This window comes from Acomys minous, assembly GCF_964271855.1.
Source record: "Acomys minous genome assembly, chromosome: 4".
Taxonomy (NCBI): Eukaryota; Metazoa; Chordata; class Mammalia; order Rodentia; family Muridae; genus Acomys; species Acomys minous.
This window is the reverse complement of record NC_140486.1, coordinates 89,641,217-89,656,300: the sequence shown is the minus strand read 5'-3', so window position 1 is coordinate 89,656,300 and position 15,084 is coordinate 89,641,217. Positions and strand designations below refer to the sequence as shown.

General features: G+C 44.5%; 1 protein-coding gene across 3 annotated transcripts in view; it reads right to left on the bottom strand.

Annotated features, from left to right (window-relative positions):
- Positions 1 to 15,084, bottom strand: part of PARD3B (par-3 family cell polarity regulator beta) — a 982,300-nt gene that overhangs the window by 51,105 nt on the left and 916,111 nt on the right. For all 3 annotated transcript variants that reach the window (XM_084778917.1, XM_084778918.1, XM_084778919.1), the window contains one exon: positions 5,453 to 5,532. In XM_084778917.1, the coding sequence (XP_084635043.1) occupies positions 5,453 to 5,532 (80 nt within the window). The remainder of the gene's footprint in view (positions 1 to 5,452; positions 5,533 to 15,084) is intronic.

The following is a 15,084-nucleotide window of genomic DNA, read 5'->3' as shown; positions in this document are numbered from 1 at the left end:
GGGTGCAGGGGGCGGTCTTAGACTTTGGCGGGGGACTCTGAGGTGTCTCTGAGCTGGGAAGATGGGTGTGTGAAGCCGATAGTTGTGACTCAGCAGGAGAGAGGTGTGGAGGTTACCCATGCCATCAGAGTGACGAGAACTGAACCCTTCAAGGCACAGGAGAAAGTTTACACCAGGGAAACAGATGTAAGTGGGATCAAGTGGAAGCACCAGATCATGGTCAGAAGCCTGTAGTGGGAGGCTGCAGTGTCCTGTCACAATAGAGCCAGCGTTTATATATTGAGGACAAAAGTCAAGTTTGTGGAGATACTCCTGTCTTCCCCTAGCTATATGCCGCAGAGCAGCATGTTTGTCACCCCTGTGGGAGCCAACAGTGGCCAGATCTAGGCAGCATATTTGGAGTTCCTCTCAGGAGGGAAAAGTGGGTTTGCCTTTCACACTGTCTGCTACATCAGCTAGAGTAGTGTGCTTAGCTTTCCACCCTGGGAAGGATCCTACACTTGTACTTACGTCTTGCTGGACCGTGGCCGGCCCTGTCCTCTTGTTTAGATCCAAGTCAATGCTATGGATCTGCTATATGGATTCCCTAGCTATAGGAACCACTGTCCCCTAGACTGTCCATTAGCACAGCTTATCACTCAGATCATATTAGTTTGCTGTGCTATCTTGCTTTCCCCGGGGTCAGCCAATGCTTTCTGCATCAGGACCCTCGGCGGCAGATCCACATGCAGGTGTTAACCTTGCACTTTCCACAGGATGGAAGAGACATCCAGCGAGCTCTGCAGGTGAACTTCTGCATTTACCATCATAGACAAGGAGAAGAAAGCCCAAAGGGGGCTCTGCTTAAAGAGACATGGCCCAGAGAAGAAAAATCGGTGTCCTCGGGTCCCAGAGACACCAGTGAGAATGAGCTTGCTTCATTATAGAAAGGAAAAAAATCTCATCCCCACGGATCAAATAAAAATGAGCTGGAAAAAAAAAAACCTCTCAAATATGTAGGGCTGCTCACTGATTACATTACTGTCCTGCGTCTGATCCTTACACTGCCACACTAGATGGAGAACCCTGATGTCACCCCCAATTTGCAGTTGAAGAAGCAGAGCCTGGATCACCAGCCAAGGCCACACAGGTGGTAAGTGACTAAGCTGGAGCTATACACATGGCCTGGCTCCAAGCTTAGACCCTCCTCCACTCCCTTTGGGAAGAGTGTGCTGGAGAAGACGGCAGGCTGAGCTGCAGGGAGCAGAACTTTGAGGGCTAATGTCAGATGCCTTGGGGTCCTAACGGAAAGGAAGTGAGGTCATCTCCAGAGACCCGGCTTGGGAATGTGTAGTCATCCTGGTAGAACAGGGTCTGACATCCACTGTGGGAGAGCCCAGGGAGCTGATCACATGATTAAGAGGAATGCTGGCCAGCCAGCAGCAGGGGCCCAGCTGTGCTGCCTCCTGCGAAGTCTGAAATGGAACTGATAAAGGAGGCTTTATGAGTTTCCCCCAGCCACCTTCCATGTGCGGGGGACCCCAGATAAGATGCAGTGTGTCTTGCTGTCTTGTTCATTCCTGAGGACCTCACGCTTGATTACAAACCTGGGAGAGCAACACAGTGTGTGGCGGATGCACGGAGCCATCTGTAGAGAACAGGATAATGGAATCCCAGGGGGGGCCCAGGATTGGGTCAGATGAATGATGGAGGCTCCAGAGATGGGTGAACAGAGAGCCTGCAGCTGAGGGCTTGTGAACTGAGAACGAAGCCTGGAAGAATTGGAAAGGGCTGGTAGGCTGGAATGGAAAAGAAGCACTTAGTGAAAATGTGCACCTTGGTCTTCTCTCGTTAGAACAGCCCAGAAATCAGCCAGTCACCTGTAGTGAGCAGGTGAGTAATAATTTGTGTCAGGCAAGACTAAGGAGGTGCTGATTTCACTGTTTACTGCCTAAGAAAATTGGGGGGCTGCACAGGCTGGTACGACTGGCCTCAGTCAAGGCCTGGAGTTTGCTAATGAGGTTGTATTACAAGCCAACTGGGCTCTCTAGAAATGGCAGCCTCAGGAGAAAAGAAATAAAGTCATTTTCCTTTGGAGGCAGAAGATTTAACATTGCTTAACAATAACACTTAACACTGCTTAGGCCTTAGCCTCAGGCGAGCTCCTAACTACCCAGTGCTAGGGATTGTCTTTGCCTGCACTAGCCAGGGAGGGCTCTGGTTTATTTTTGTGTGGTATCATTTAGCTTGATAGCTGCCTGCTTGGCCTTGCTTAAAGATGACGGTGCTCCCCGAAAAGCTTAGGAATGGGCCCTAGACGAGGGTGCATTTTCTATCCATGCTTCCAAATTTGACACATAAGCCAAGGTTACTGATTTTGCCTTAGAAACTCATCTGACGTCTCAATGAACAACCTAGGATCCAAGTCAGCCAAGGACAGGCTGAAGGCTCTGTAAGGATGGCCAGTGACTTTCTATAGATAGACGTAGTCCTAGCTTTAATTAAAAATTTAACTCCCTAAATATTTAAACTCTCCCTGCCTTTGTGATGAAGAAGGGCCTGGTGTCTACTGAGCTGGTCTTCTCTCACCCCTGGCAAAGAGCACTGAGCTGGTGCGATTCAGTTAAGAGGACAGGAGAATCCCTAGTAGGTGGGGATGGAGAAAGCCAAGTCAGTTTCCCCAGTTCTCAGCAGGGACCTGACTCTGCACACCCCAGGGACCACCAGGGCAGGCGTCTCTGCACCTCTTTTCCTCATTAGGCAAACGTGGGCCCCAAAGATGGTACACACAGCCCTAGAGGAAACTGTGCGTTTTCTTTTGGGATTCCCAAAAGATAGAAACCAAGGTGTGCGCTCCTCACTAACATCCTGGTGGCCAGGTGGTCTCTTAGCTCTGTCAAGGCTCCTTCCTTCGGCAAGGCAGCCACAGAGGTCTGACGGCAAGTGCAGCCAGTCATTCCTACCATTGTGTGCGGGAAGGGACTGGGTGCCAGCATCGTTTTCAGTCTTGATGCTTTCATTTCAGCCACGCGGACATCCCAGAGCTGCCAGAGTTTTGCCAAATAATACATTGTGTTGATAGCTCCTGAGCCACAGACAGCATCCACACACTGACTTTGTCACGGAACTCCTTCAGCAGGGTTTATTCCTAAACAGACTTGTTTGGAGTCAGCCATGATTGGGCATTTCAGGGCTAATTAGGGAAAATAAACAGGAATTGGAAACCTAGAGGCCTTTTGTCTTAATAGTTACTACTGTGAGCATTTCATCATTAGCAGGAAAGGCCTACTGCTCGCTCACTTTACTGAACAGGATCCCAAGGACAGATTGGGGCGATGTCTACTGTTCCATATCCTCAGGACCCTCTCTACACAGTAGGTGACCGCTAGAACAGGGAAAATTAATAAATGGCCGAGATTTATAGAACTTTAAATGTTATTTCTGTGTTTTTGATTTGCACCAAAAAAAAAAAAAAATAGTTCTTAAACTCAGGATGCAAGCTGGCCAGGAAGACATTAAAATGATTTTTCCCTGGCGCCCCTCCCCCCATTTCCCCTAAGAATCTTTCTTCACTGTAACCACAGTTTCCATATACTTCAACAGTGAAAGCCGGAAACCGTATATTTCAAATGCATTTTGGAAATGACTCCATTTTTAAAAATGAAAACAAAATGCTAAGTCAGGGGAAAAATAGGGGCAGGAAACTAATCATAGACATGGAATAAAAAGGAGGAGGAGGAAGGGGGAGGAGGAAGAGAAGAAGAAACTCTTATATGATAACATATAAAGAAAATAGGGAGACATATAAAAGAAATACAGCTATATCAAAACTCCCCCCCCTCCCAAGACAGGGTTTCTCTGTGTCTCCCTGGCTGTTCTGGATTCACTGCGTAGACCAGGATAGCCTTGTACTCACAGTGATTCATCCGCCTTTCTCTGCCTCCCTGAGTGCTGGGAATAAAGCCTGTTTAAAGCCTGTACTTCCTGTATCACACCAGGGGAAATGTTAAAAAATTGGTGCCCTGCTAAATATAAGCCTTTATTTTTGAAAATCAACACATTTAAAAAAAATGTGTATGTGTGGCTCTTACGCACATGCCTATGTGTGTGTGTGTGTGCACATTTGTATGGGTACATGCATATCTGTGCATGTGTGCTGACATCAGTAGTCCATCTTCCTTGAACTTCATCTTACTTTTTAATACGAGGTATCTCAGTTGAACTCAGAGCTTACAGGAAGAGCCAGTCTAACTAGCCAGCTACTCCAGGGTCCTCTGCCTTAGGGGTGCGTTGAATAGAGCTTGCAGGTACAGCTAGTCTAGCCAGCTTGCTCCAAGAGTCCTGTGCCTTAGGAGTGCAGGAAATACACCATAGCCACCTGCCATTTACTTGGTACCGGGGGATCTGTGTCCTCATGCTTGATGCTTGATGCGAGCACTTTAAGTGTCGAATCTGTCCAGCCCCAACATACATTTTCTAAGAGCAGAGGGTCACCTAGGCTCTGGTTGATATAAAATTCGGGATATTATTTTTGTCACTTCACCCACAGAAGTACAGCCCACATGCCACTCAACAGCAACTGCATCTCCGAGTCCGAGGCTCAGCAGCTCGGCTCTGATGACAAGGGAAGCCTCGTCTGTCCCTTCTGAGATGATACTCAAGTTACTTCAGGCTGGTGGCTGGCATTCGTCTTTCTTTGTTTCTTTTTGAACTCACTAATTCTCACACTCTGGACTTAGCCGACTCTCAGGAAAGCTGGCTTGTAAGTCATCTCAGAAAGGTCTCCTCTTTGTCACGAGCTCCTGATTGCAGACTAACAAGACTGGGACTCCATACCTCTCAGATAACAGCCCTGACCTTTACGAGCTGTATCTAGTTTTCAGGGGTGTCTTCTTACACCATAAGGGGTTCAAGTTAGGTCAGCTTGGCCAAGCCAACTTTTCCCACGAAGTTCTTTCTATTGCGCCCCACTTGTCCGTGCCTCTTAACAATATTTGCCTACAGCCTCAAGGACACAGTCAGATCCTAAAAAAAAACCCTTCCAGGCTCAAGTTTCTTTCCCTCTTCTCAACACTCACCTGAAGTTCCAAGGTTAAGGCTGGCCTGCCCTTTCTCTCGGGAAACTTCTAGAACACAGGATTTACTATGTTATTGTCTCTAAGCTTGGTGCAGGATGTTCAATACCATTTTTATAGCGATGGCTTAGGATTTCCATTCGGTATCCAATATTCTTTCTGACATGTTCAATTGCAATGATATACTATTTTCTCCCCCTTAAAAAACAATCCACAAGTGTTTCAATTATGAGCACAGTTGTGAGGATGGAAAGATGGCAGCGGGGCCATAGCAGACGGCAGTAAGGCAAAACTGTAACACAGTCCCCATCTCAAAGCTAAATTTCTAGTTCACACAGACATCTGCAAAGGCTTCATTTGTGGGTGATCTGGGGATGGGAGACCACTCTGTATCCTACCTGGGTAAGGACGCATACTGACGCTCCATCCCCTCAGAGCGGAGGTTGTGTGCGCTCCCGTCTGGACCCTTTCCAGACACCTGTGGAGAGAAAAGTAATTAGAGCTGAAGATCCATTATACACCCTGGTTACTGACAATGCATCTCCAAATGATAATCAGTGCAGAAATGCTGCAGCCGCCTGCCAAAAATTCAACCTGGGGAAAGTGAGCAAGCACTCAGCATTGTGAGAGGCACTGATGATCAAGCCACGAGCATGGCATTTGACAACAGTCCCTTCTTTCAAAAAGGGTCACTGTCAAGTCAACTCTTTCCTCTTTCCGTTGCCAGGAATATTCTACATGGTGTGCTCTCTTCTTCGCAAAATTGAAGGTAATTTTTAGGACAGATTTAGGATTATAGAAAAACTGAGCCAGTGACACAGTGAGTTTCTGAATACCCTATGCCTGGGTGGCTGGCTAATGTCTTCTAATTTTAGGATGGAACATTTCTTACAATGAATGAATCAGGATTGCTACATTCCTGTTAACTAAAGTTCACAGGTTATTCCTATTTTTATTGAATGCTCTTTCTCTCCCCAGGATCATATCTCAGATGCTACATCACATTCAATCATTGTATTATCAGAGACTTCTCTTGGCTCTGTTAAAAAAGCCTTTTATCGTGTGTGTGTGTGTGTGTGTGTGTGTGTGTGTGTGTTTGCGCGCGCGCGTGTGTGTATGTGCGCACATGCCCTAGTGCATGAAAAGAGGCCAGGGGAAAAATTGCAGGAACTCACTCTCTTCTCCCACCCCTGTACTCTGGGTATTGAACTCAGGTTGTCAGTCTTGTCAGCAAGAGAGCAAGAGCCTACGTCATAAGCCATCTTGATGCCCCATTGGCTGTGCTTTTTGAAAGCAATACAAGCCTCTCTTCACTAACAGGAATTGATTTTAACTAAATGTGTACTGCATATCACTGACAAAGCCCTCTCCGACACCCTGAACTTCATCTGGTTCTGTCCCTTATGAACAACCACTTGGATGCTATGAATTGTTTTCCATGTATCATTGGTCTTTGTAGGACTGGTCCTTTCCTATGTTTATCTCATCACTTTTCTGGGACCGTTTCCCAGATCTTGAAGGGTCTGGATCCAGTAGGTGCCCACAATGCTTTGGATTGTTGAACACCAAGGCCTTCAACACCGTCCTTGTGTATCCTCCACAGCAGACAGCAGGAGGCATGGGAAAAGCACTTGCCCAGTGGCTGCTGTCTTGCTCATGTGAGCACATACACTCTTGTGGGCTACTCCTATGCTTGCTTTTATGCTAGGGTGGCCTTCATACAGTGGACCTGGGAAGGGTAAACAAAAAAACTACTCTGATAATTGAGGGGAGGAGACTTTGCTAGGAATCAGGAAACAGCGGTATCAAAGCCAGCAGTAGAAACTTTTCTAAGTAGTACTCAACAACTGAGATCACTTCCTTCTTACCAGGAGTCTTAGTTTTCTGTGCATCTCTGCCATCCCACCATGGGTAGGGTGTTTGTGTGCCCACATGTGCCTCTGGTGGGGTATTGTGGGCAAATCTGCACAGGCAGGCAGAATAAAACTATTTGTGCTATCAAGTTATTACATGAGGCCTTTTAGCGCCTGTACTGGAAACCTTCATTTTAGCAATACATGGAACAGAAGTGGTAAATTTTTTTTTCTTTAAGATTTTCAAAAGGTTACAATCATCATCATTCCCCATTTCTTCCTCCAACTCCTTCTGTCTCTGGCAACATGACCCCCTCCCAACTTAATTCTTTCTCCTTCCTCTTTGTCTTTTTTCTTTTTCTTCCTTCTTTCCTCCCTCCCTTCCTCTAACCCTCCCTCTCTTCTTTTATCCTCCTCTTTCTTAACCCACTAAAGTTTTTAGAAGGAGAGGCTGCATGTTCAGTGCTCCTGAGTTTCCTAACAGACCAGGGGCAAGGATGGTGAGACAGGGAACGCATATGTAAACAGCAAAGAAAAGTAAGTGAAAGGTAGAATTGTGGTCCCTAGCTACTTCTGTCTATGGGTTTTGTTTTGTGCTTTGAGGTAGGGTCCCACTATGTAGCTCAGGCTGGCCTTGAACTCACGAACCTCCTGAGTAGTTGGATTACAGGTCTATACCACCATACCAACAACTGGTTTGTTTACTTTTCAGTGGTTTCTTAGGAAGAATTTGTGCTAGTACCAGTACTGGGTTGAAGAATATTAATGGATGTTGAGAAAACACCGTGCTTATGAATGGATCAAGACATTCACAAATCATTGTCTACTTGTGGCCTTAAAGCTACAATTCAATACTTCTAGCATGGCCGTGAGAGTTGAGCTGGGGTCATGAGGGTAGCAGATCATACTGCAGGGACTCATGGAATACTACCCCTTGCCTGTTGCTGTTTGGGGAGCTAGCTAACAAGCATGTTACACTCAAGGAGATATAACACAACCCTTATCCTCATGGAACTTTCTGTCTTGTTGGGAAACAAGCATTAGGAATGTAGTGGAAACGTCTGATGGAGTACCATCCAGGATGCTACCATTTGTAGCACAGATGGGAACTGAAGGTGTTAAGCAAAAGCCTCTTGAAAGAGGCAGACCTTGGACCTGATTTCCAAAGACAGGCGGGATGCTTGCACATCAAAGCTTATTCTGTTCCTCGCCAATTGGGCATGTCTCTGTGTGCCTCTCTACTGACACTGCAGCTCTGTGCAAGGCAGCCACGCAGTTAGCACTCACCCACCACCTCCTGTATCCTAATATACACGAGGCAGTGTATGGAGAAACGCAGCCCTTGCTCTTGGGGAGGCAGACCTGCAAACAATTATGTCTCGATGATGTCATGTGAGAATGGAAGTCTGAGGAGGGAGGCAGCACCTGGGAGAGTTGAAGACAGCTTCAGATGGGTGTTGATGCTTCATCTACAATTGAATATGAATGAGGAGGTTTTCTGGGGGACAAGAATGAAGGAGGAGCAACTGGAAGCATCCTGAACAGGAAAAAAAAATGAGCATGCAGCAATTGCTGTTTTTAGGGATGTCAAGATTTGGGTAAGGCAGAAACAGAACATTAAAAAAATAAAGAAGTGTGCTTTTTAGTGGGAACGAACTCCTAGGTCTGCTACCACAGCTCTCAGTGTTGCACTGAAGTGGTTTGTGGAGTGTGTGACACCCTGCCTCCACTCCCATTTTAAAGAAAGAGTAGGCTGTCTTAAAGGTCTGGATCTTGCCAAGTAGACTATAGGCTGAAGAGCAAGTGATCTCCAGAGAGTCTTATGTCTCTGCCTCGTTGTCTCTGGGGCAAGTGTGCGCCAGACATGGCTTCTTTTACATGGGTTCTGAAAGCTGAATATGGGCCCTCCTGCAAGTACTTTATTTACTGAACCATCTCCCTGGCTCCTGAAATGGTGTGTGTGTGTGTGTGTGTGTGTGTGTGTGTGTGTGTGTGTGTATGTGTGTGGTGTATGCTTGTGCATGTATGTGCACATGTGTGTACAGATGCATGTGCAGACATGTATATGTTGAGAACGGAGACTGACAGTGGGTAATTTCATTAACTACTCTCTATCTTATAACTGAGGCAAGTCTCTAGCCTGAACACTGAGCGAGGCAGTTCAGTTACTCTAGCTAGGCAGCTTGCTTTGGGGATCCCTTGTGCCTGCTTACAGAGTACTGAGACTAGGTGTGGGCTGGCATCCCTGCTTGACATTCTCCTTGATGCTAAGGATCCAAACTACAGTCCTGCTACTTACCCCTGCGCCATCTTCCCAGGCGCTTTCCCTTGTAATACTTTTAACTGAGTCTTTATAGAACTAATTCGGGTTTACATCAAGTAGAATGATGGGACAGAGATTTTTCCCTACAGCCCTGTTCATAACATCATTAACTTCTCCCATTATCAACACCCCCAACCCCCAACCACAGTGGTACAACCATGACCACCCTAACTCCATGGCTTTTGTGAGGGTTCTCTGTAAAACACTGTGTGGGTTTGGATAAACACATAGCATGTGTCCACCATCACGGTCTCAAACCCTCTGTATCTGCCTGTTCATTTGTCTTTCCTGACAACAAGCTTATGACATCATATGTCACTGGGAATATGCAAATTCAAAGATCACTGTTCCCAGGGCAACCAGTGATCTCTTTTGCCTTCATGGTTTTAATGTCCAGAATGTCATATAGTTGGAATTAGACATGATACAGCCTTTTCAGATTGGCTTATTTCAATTGGTAATATGTCATGAATTTTTTTTCAAGCACCACGCCCCCTTGTTGTTGTTGTTGGAGCTTGATTGCTCATTTTGTTTTAGCACTGAATAATCTCCTTCTTTCTGGGTGTACCACTGTTTATCCCTTCGTCTACGGAAAGGCTTCTTGGTTGCTTCCAAGTGTCGCCAATTATGAACGAAGCTGCTGTAAACATTTGTGTGCGGGTTTTGTATGGACGGAAGTTTTAACACCTTTCCGTAAATACTGAGGAGGACAATTGCTGGATCATATGGTTAAGACTATGTTTAGTTTTACAAGAAACTGCCAAACTGCCTACTAACTTGGCTGTGCTATCATGCGCTCCCTTCATCACTGAATGAGGACTCCTGCTCTCTACTTTCACTGCAGCTTTCCGCAGTGCTGTGTTCTGGGCTTTGACCATTCTAACAGGCAAGGGGCAGTATCTCATTTCAATTTGCATATTCCCAAGGACTTATGATGTCATGTACTTGTTCACCACCTGTGTGCCTTGGGTGAGATGGTTGTTAACATCTTTGGACCACTTTAAATCGTTCATTCTGTATTGCCGAGTTGTACTAATTTGCTTGTAGATTTCCCATAACAGCCATTTATCAGACGTGTCTTTTGCAGGAATTTTCTACTGTCTGTGGCTTGTCTGTCCCTTGACTCAATAGTGGCCTTCTCAGAGCAGAAGTTTTTTTAATTTTAACAGAGTCCAGCTTACTGATTATATCTTTCTTTGGGTTGTGCTTCTAGTGTTAATTCTAAAATGTCACCACTAAATCTGAGGTCATCTAGATATTCTCCCATGCTATCTCTAAGAAGGTCCCTAGTTCCCATGATCCCTCATGTTATAGAGGGGAGGTTGCCAGCGGCCACCTGAACCAGAGATGATAAGGGTCTAAACTAGGGGATTTCCCAAAGGATGAGACAAGTTATGTAAATATGTCAAGAAGGTGGATGGGGAGGACTGATTGTTGATTACAGGGAAGGATTTGTCTGGAATAATACGCAAGTGTTTGTAAGTTTGGCAAAATGCTGGTATGGTAACTCTTATCCAATAAAATAAAAGAACAAGAAAAGTTAAGGTTTGGGGGAAAGGGAATGTTTAGACACACTGAGACATTTGAGACAACTGAGGGAAATGCCTGACAGTTGAACATAAAGAAGAGATGTGTGGACTAAAGATGTAGAAGTGAGTAGTCTCTAGTATCTCAGGTACCTGGAGCCTTAGAAAAGAATGTCCATAACACGAGAACAGAGAAGAAAGGATGTGCAGTGAGAAAAAGAGAAGATCGTCAATAATATTCTTGGAAGCACTCATTAGGGGCCGGCAAATGAAGCTGAACCAGAAGTAGCTGTTCCTGAAGGGACCCGGTAGAGAGTGATGCCATAGAAACCAAGAGACGAAGGGCTGCAGAAACAGCTCATTTGGTAAAATACTTGCATTGCAACTATGAGGGCCAGAATCTGATGTTCAACATTCATATAAATAGTCCAGCAAGCAGTGTGTGCTTATAATCCAGGCATGAGGAAAACAGACAGGGATTCCCAGGTCTTACTGGATAGCCAGTCCACACCATTGGTGAGCATCAGAGACCCCGCCTTAGAAATAAGCTGGAGAGCTATTGAGGAAAACATCTGATTGCTGGTCTTTGGCCTCTACACTTGCACACACACAGACAAGTGCCCGTATACTCACACATATGCATATATACCCCCATACCACTATCCATACATTAGTACTGATATACATCCCTGCCACACCTATTGAGAGATAAGAATGCCAGAAGAAAGGAAAAAACCAGCAGTGTCAAGAACAGGCAGGAAACATTCTGGAGGCAGAGGCCAGAAGGATTGCCCCGAGTTTGAGGCCAGCCTGGACTATACAATGAGTTTTACATTAGTTGAGCTGCACTAGGAGGACCCTGTGTCAGAAAAGACCAAAGTCCAAAATAACGCTGAAACACCAGCGTCATCAGCAGCTTTAGAAAGACATGCAATGTGATACATATGATCTGGTGCTATGTTCTCGTCAGTGCCCTCTTCTTACAGAGTGTCACCCTTAACTAAGAGCCCAGAGCGATAAAAGGCAAAATCACACACACACACACACACACACACACACACACACACACACACACACACACACGCCCCTTCCTTAGAATTTCCTTGCAGCCAGGGATTTCACGTAGGGCATGACATCTGAAGAATGCAGTAAAATCAGTGGCTCCACCTCCCTGTGTATTCTGGCGAGAAAGCCTGCAGGTAGGCAGGCTTGGTTTGCTTCAGACACCATTAGCAGACATAGCGCAGTTAGTTTCTGGATAGGCTGTACTTGTTAATACCTGGCTGTTGGAGCTGGAAATAGAGGGGACCAGGTAGTAGCAGCTTCCTAGTCATGGTGGCTCCCGACGCAGACGACTCTCTAGAACCTAAAGCTTCTCATGGAAGCAGCGCTCTTTGGGAGCTTTGTACTGAAGCGGGGCTTTAGCAAGTCACTCCTGAAAGCACAATGGGACTCATCCTTCAGCATTCCTCATGGCACTGTCAGTCTCTTACTATGACGCAAAGGTTATTCCCGCTTAACTAGAGTGGACATTATTCTTACGTTTAGGTGGTGACCAGTAGAGGGTCTGAGAAAATATATGGCGGACTTGGCAATGAGATGGTGATTGGCTTTATGGAGAACTTGGGTGGGTTTATGGGGAACAGGATCCGGACTCTGTTGAAAATGTCTGTAGTCTCCCAATAAACTACCAACAGTCTTAGCCTGTCATCCTCACACGACAGGACTGACGCTTTCAAGTACGAAAGCATTGGCTACCATTTCCTAAGCAGAGTAACACGTTGAATTCTGGGAAAAGTACACCCTAAGACAGATGGTTGGTTAATGGAAGGGATGGGAATAAAGTTGTATTTCATTATTTAAAAAGTAGATTTAATTTTTCCTCTCTAATTTATTATTATAGAAAACCACCCAAACATTTACATTTCTAAATATATACGTAAACTTAATACTATGTAGATTTTTCCCCCTGACTTTATTATTGGCCTTTTTTTTCCTGTGCTACTGAATACATCTCAGAAATGTGATTTTTTTTAATGGCTATATAATATTGAATTATAATAGATGAATCATAATTTGTCTACTCCCGTAATTTGATCAGTTTTTAATATCACGATTGGAAACAGTAGTATCATAGATTAGTGTGCTGGGCGCAAATATTCTTGGAACTAGCTGTAAGCGGAGGGTAGGAAATAACACAGAGGGGCCTGCCAAAGAGACGCCAAGTCTAAGACGTTCTTAAGTCCTCAGGAAGTGAGGCCACTTGAGGAAGGAGTGAGGGGACAGAAAACAGGCACAGGCATTTATAAACTCATTTCTCAGTTTGCTCTTTGCTTTAAAAGACTCAGAAATATCCCTGCTCGAAGAACTCCTTATAAGGAGATTTCCCTCCTCGCACACACAAAATAAGGTCAGTGGCTTTGATCCAATTAATTTTTTAAGCACTTTATCATACTTGTGATCATGCAGTGGTATTTTTTTTAAATATAATGACCTAAATATAAGCCTGATAAAAACAATCTTGATTTAAGCAATAACAGAAATCTAGCCTTTCACACAACAGTATAACGTTAGAACTTATGCCTGGGCGAGGACACATTTATCTTTCTTTGACTGATCCAGCCCAGGAAGTGAAACTTCTCAGAGTTTACTCAAAACACGAAGAGTGCATATGTGTTGGTGCATGCATTATCAGGAGGTAGCTCTCTCTAGCAGGATTAGGGCTGCCCAGGACAAGCCTATGGCAGAGCCTGGGAGAAAGGCTGAATCAAGAGGCTTTTAGTTCACGAGAGTTCTCTCAGTGGCATGCACTCAGTGCCTGCTGCTGGCTGAAGCATTAAGAGCCTTGGTTTAAAAAAAAAAAAAAAGCTATTAGTCTCTTCTCTGCACAAACAAGGCGCTTGCCGCTTACGTTCTGGGTTCCTTCAGTTCATATGTATTTCTGGCCCAGCATTGCTAGAATCAGCAATTTCACAGAGCAATATCCTAACGAGGCCATTGGATCTATTCTGCCCAGCTTCCCCATTTGCAGATTAGTGTTGGAGAGGAAACAGAATGCCCTCGCTAATATTTTCTTAAGTAATTTATTAAAAACAAAGGAATAAACCACACGGGATTTTCTCCAAATGTCAGATGCTGAGAAGTGGAAATGATTTGGAGTTTAAAATGCATCCCGGCCCCTGTAGGTCAGGACATACTTTTGTCAGTATTGTAATTGATGCTTCATAAAGCCAATCTTCTCAAGAGAATTTAAAAGCCAGAGTGATGGAAAGGCTGTGTAAAGTTGCAACATAGCTTATTCACCTATATATAATATCCTCATTTACAGCTATGCCTTACTTAGATCCATTACAAAAACCCCGAGTTTCCCGCTGCCAGGCACATCCTACCATTAAGATGCGGAGTATGAAAATTCAGATATTATTTAAGGAAATACACCTTTCATTTCAAGTTGGTATGCTCAAGAGAGCTGAGCAGTGTTGCACATTTCTTTGCATTGCCTGACTCTTGCATAGTTACAGGTCTGGCCAGAAGATGTTTATAGGAATCAGCCTCATGAAAACTTGGAGAAAGTTACAAACTTGGCTTTGAGCATCTCCGAGCTTAATGTCACTTTGCCTAAATGCTACACATTCAGAGGAGAACGAAGTGCAATGCTCAAAACAAAAATCAACTAACAAAAATAGGTTGTTTAGTCGTTTCTCCTTGGCAATGGGAGGTATATTATGCCTGGGCTACACACTCACAAATATGTTATCTAGAGAGGAACACACACTCGTTCAAACCATTATTTCTGAAGTGTTTGTTTTCTCTAAATTTGATTTCAGTAATTTTGTTAAATAACTGGGTACTCAGCTTATAGACTAGCACAGAACATCTGCTAGTTTAGAAAATACAGCAAATAATCTATTTTAAAAATAACGCTGGAGTAAGCTTTTTAACCATTCCGTGCCCATATTTTCTCTTGCAAATATCATAAGTTAAAATAGAAACCCTTGAAGTCTCCTCTAGCTTGGATACCTTTGTAAAACGCTCTTTTGCATGTAGTTTCCACAGATACATTGCCCATGCGTACCTTATTAATATGGGAATTGTGCAAGGTGATTATGATTTTGTGGTTGAATGACAAGGATAGCCACATCATCTGTAATCTGCTCTATATTATGAAACCAAAAAAAAAAAAAAAAAGACTCATTACAATTTAAGCATGAAATCCTATGCTAGCACTATCCATGAACTTCTGTATGTACCCTGGGTCATGGCATCTTAATAACCTGAACTATCTCTGTTATGATTGTCTTTGCAGAAAATAAAACCAGACATCTCCT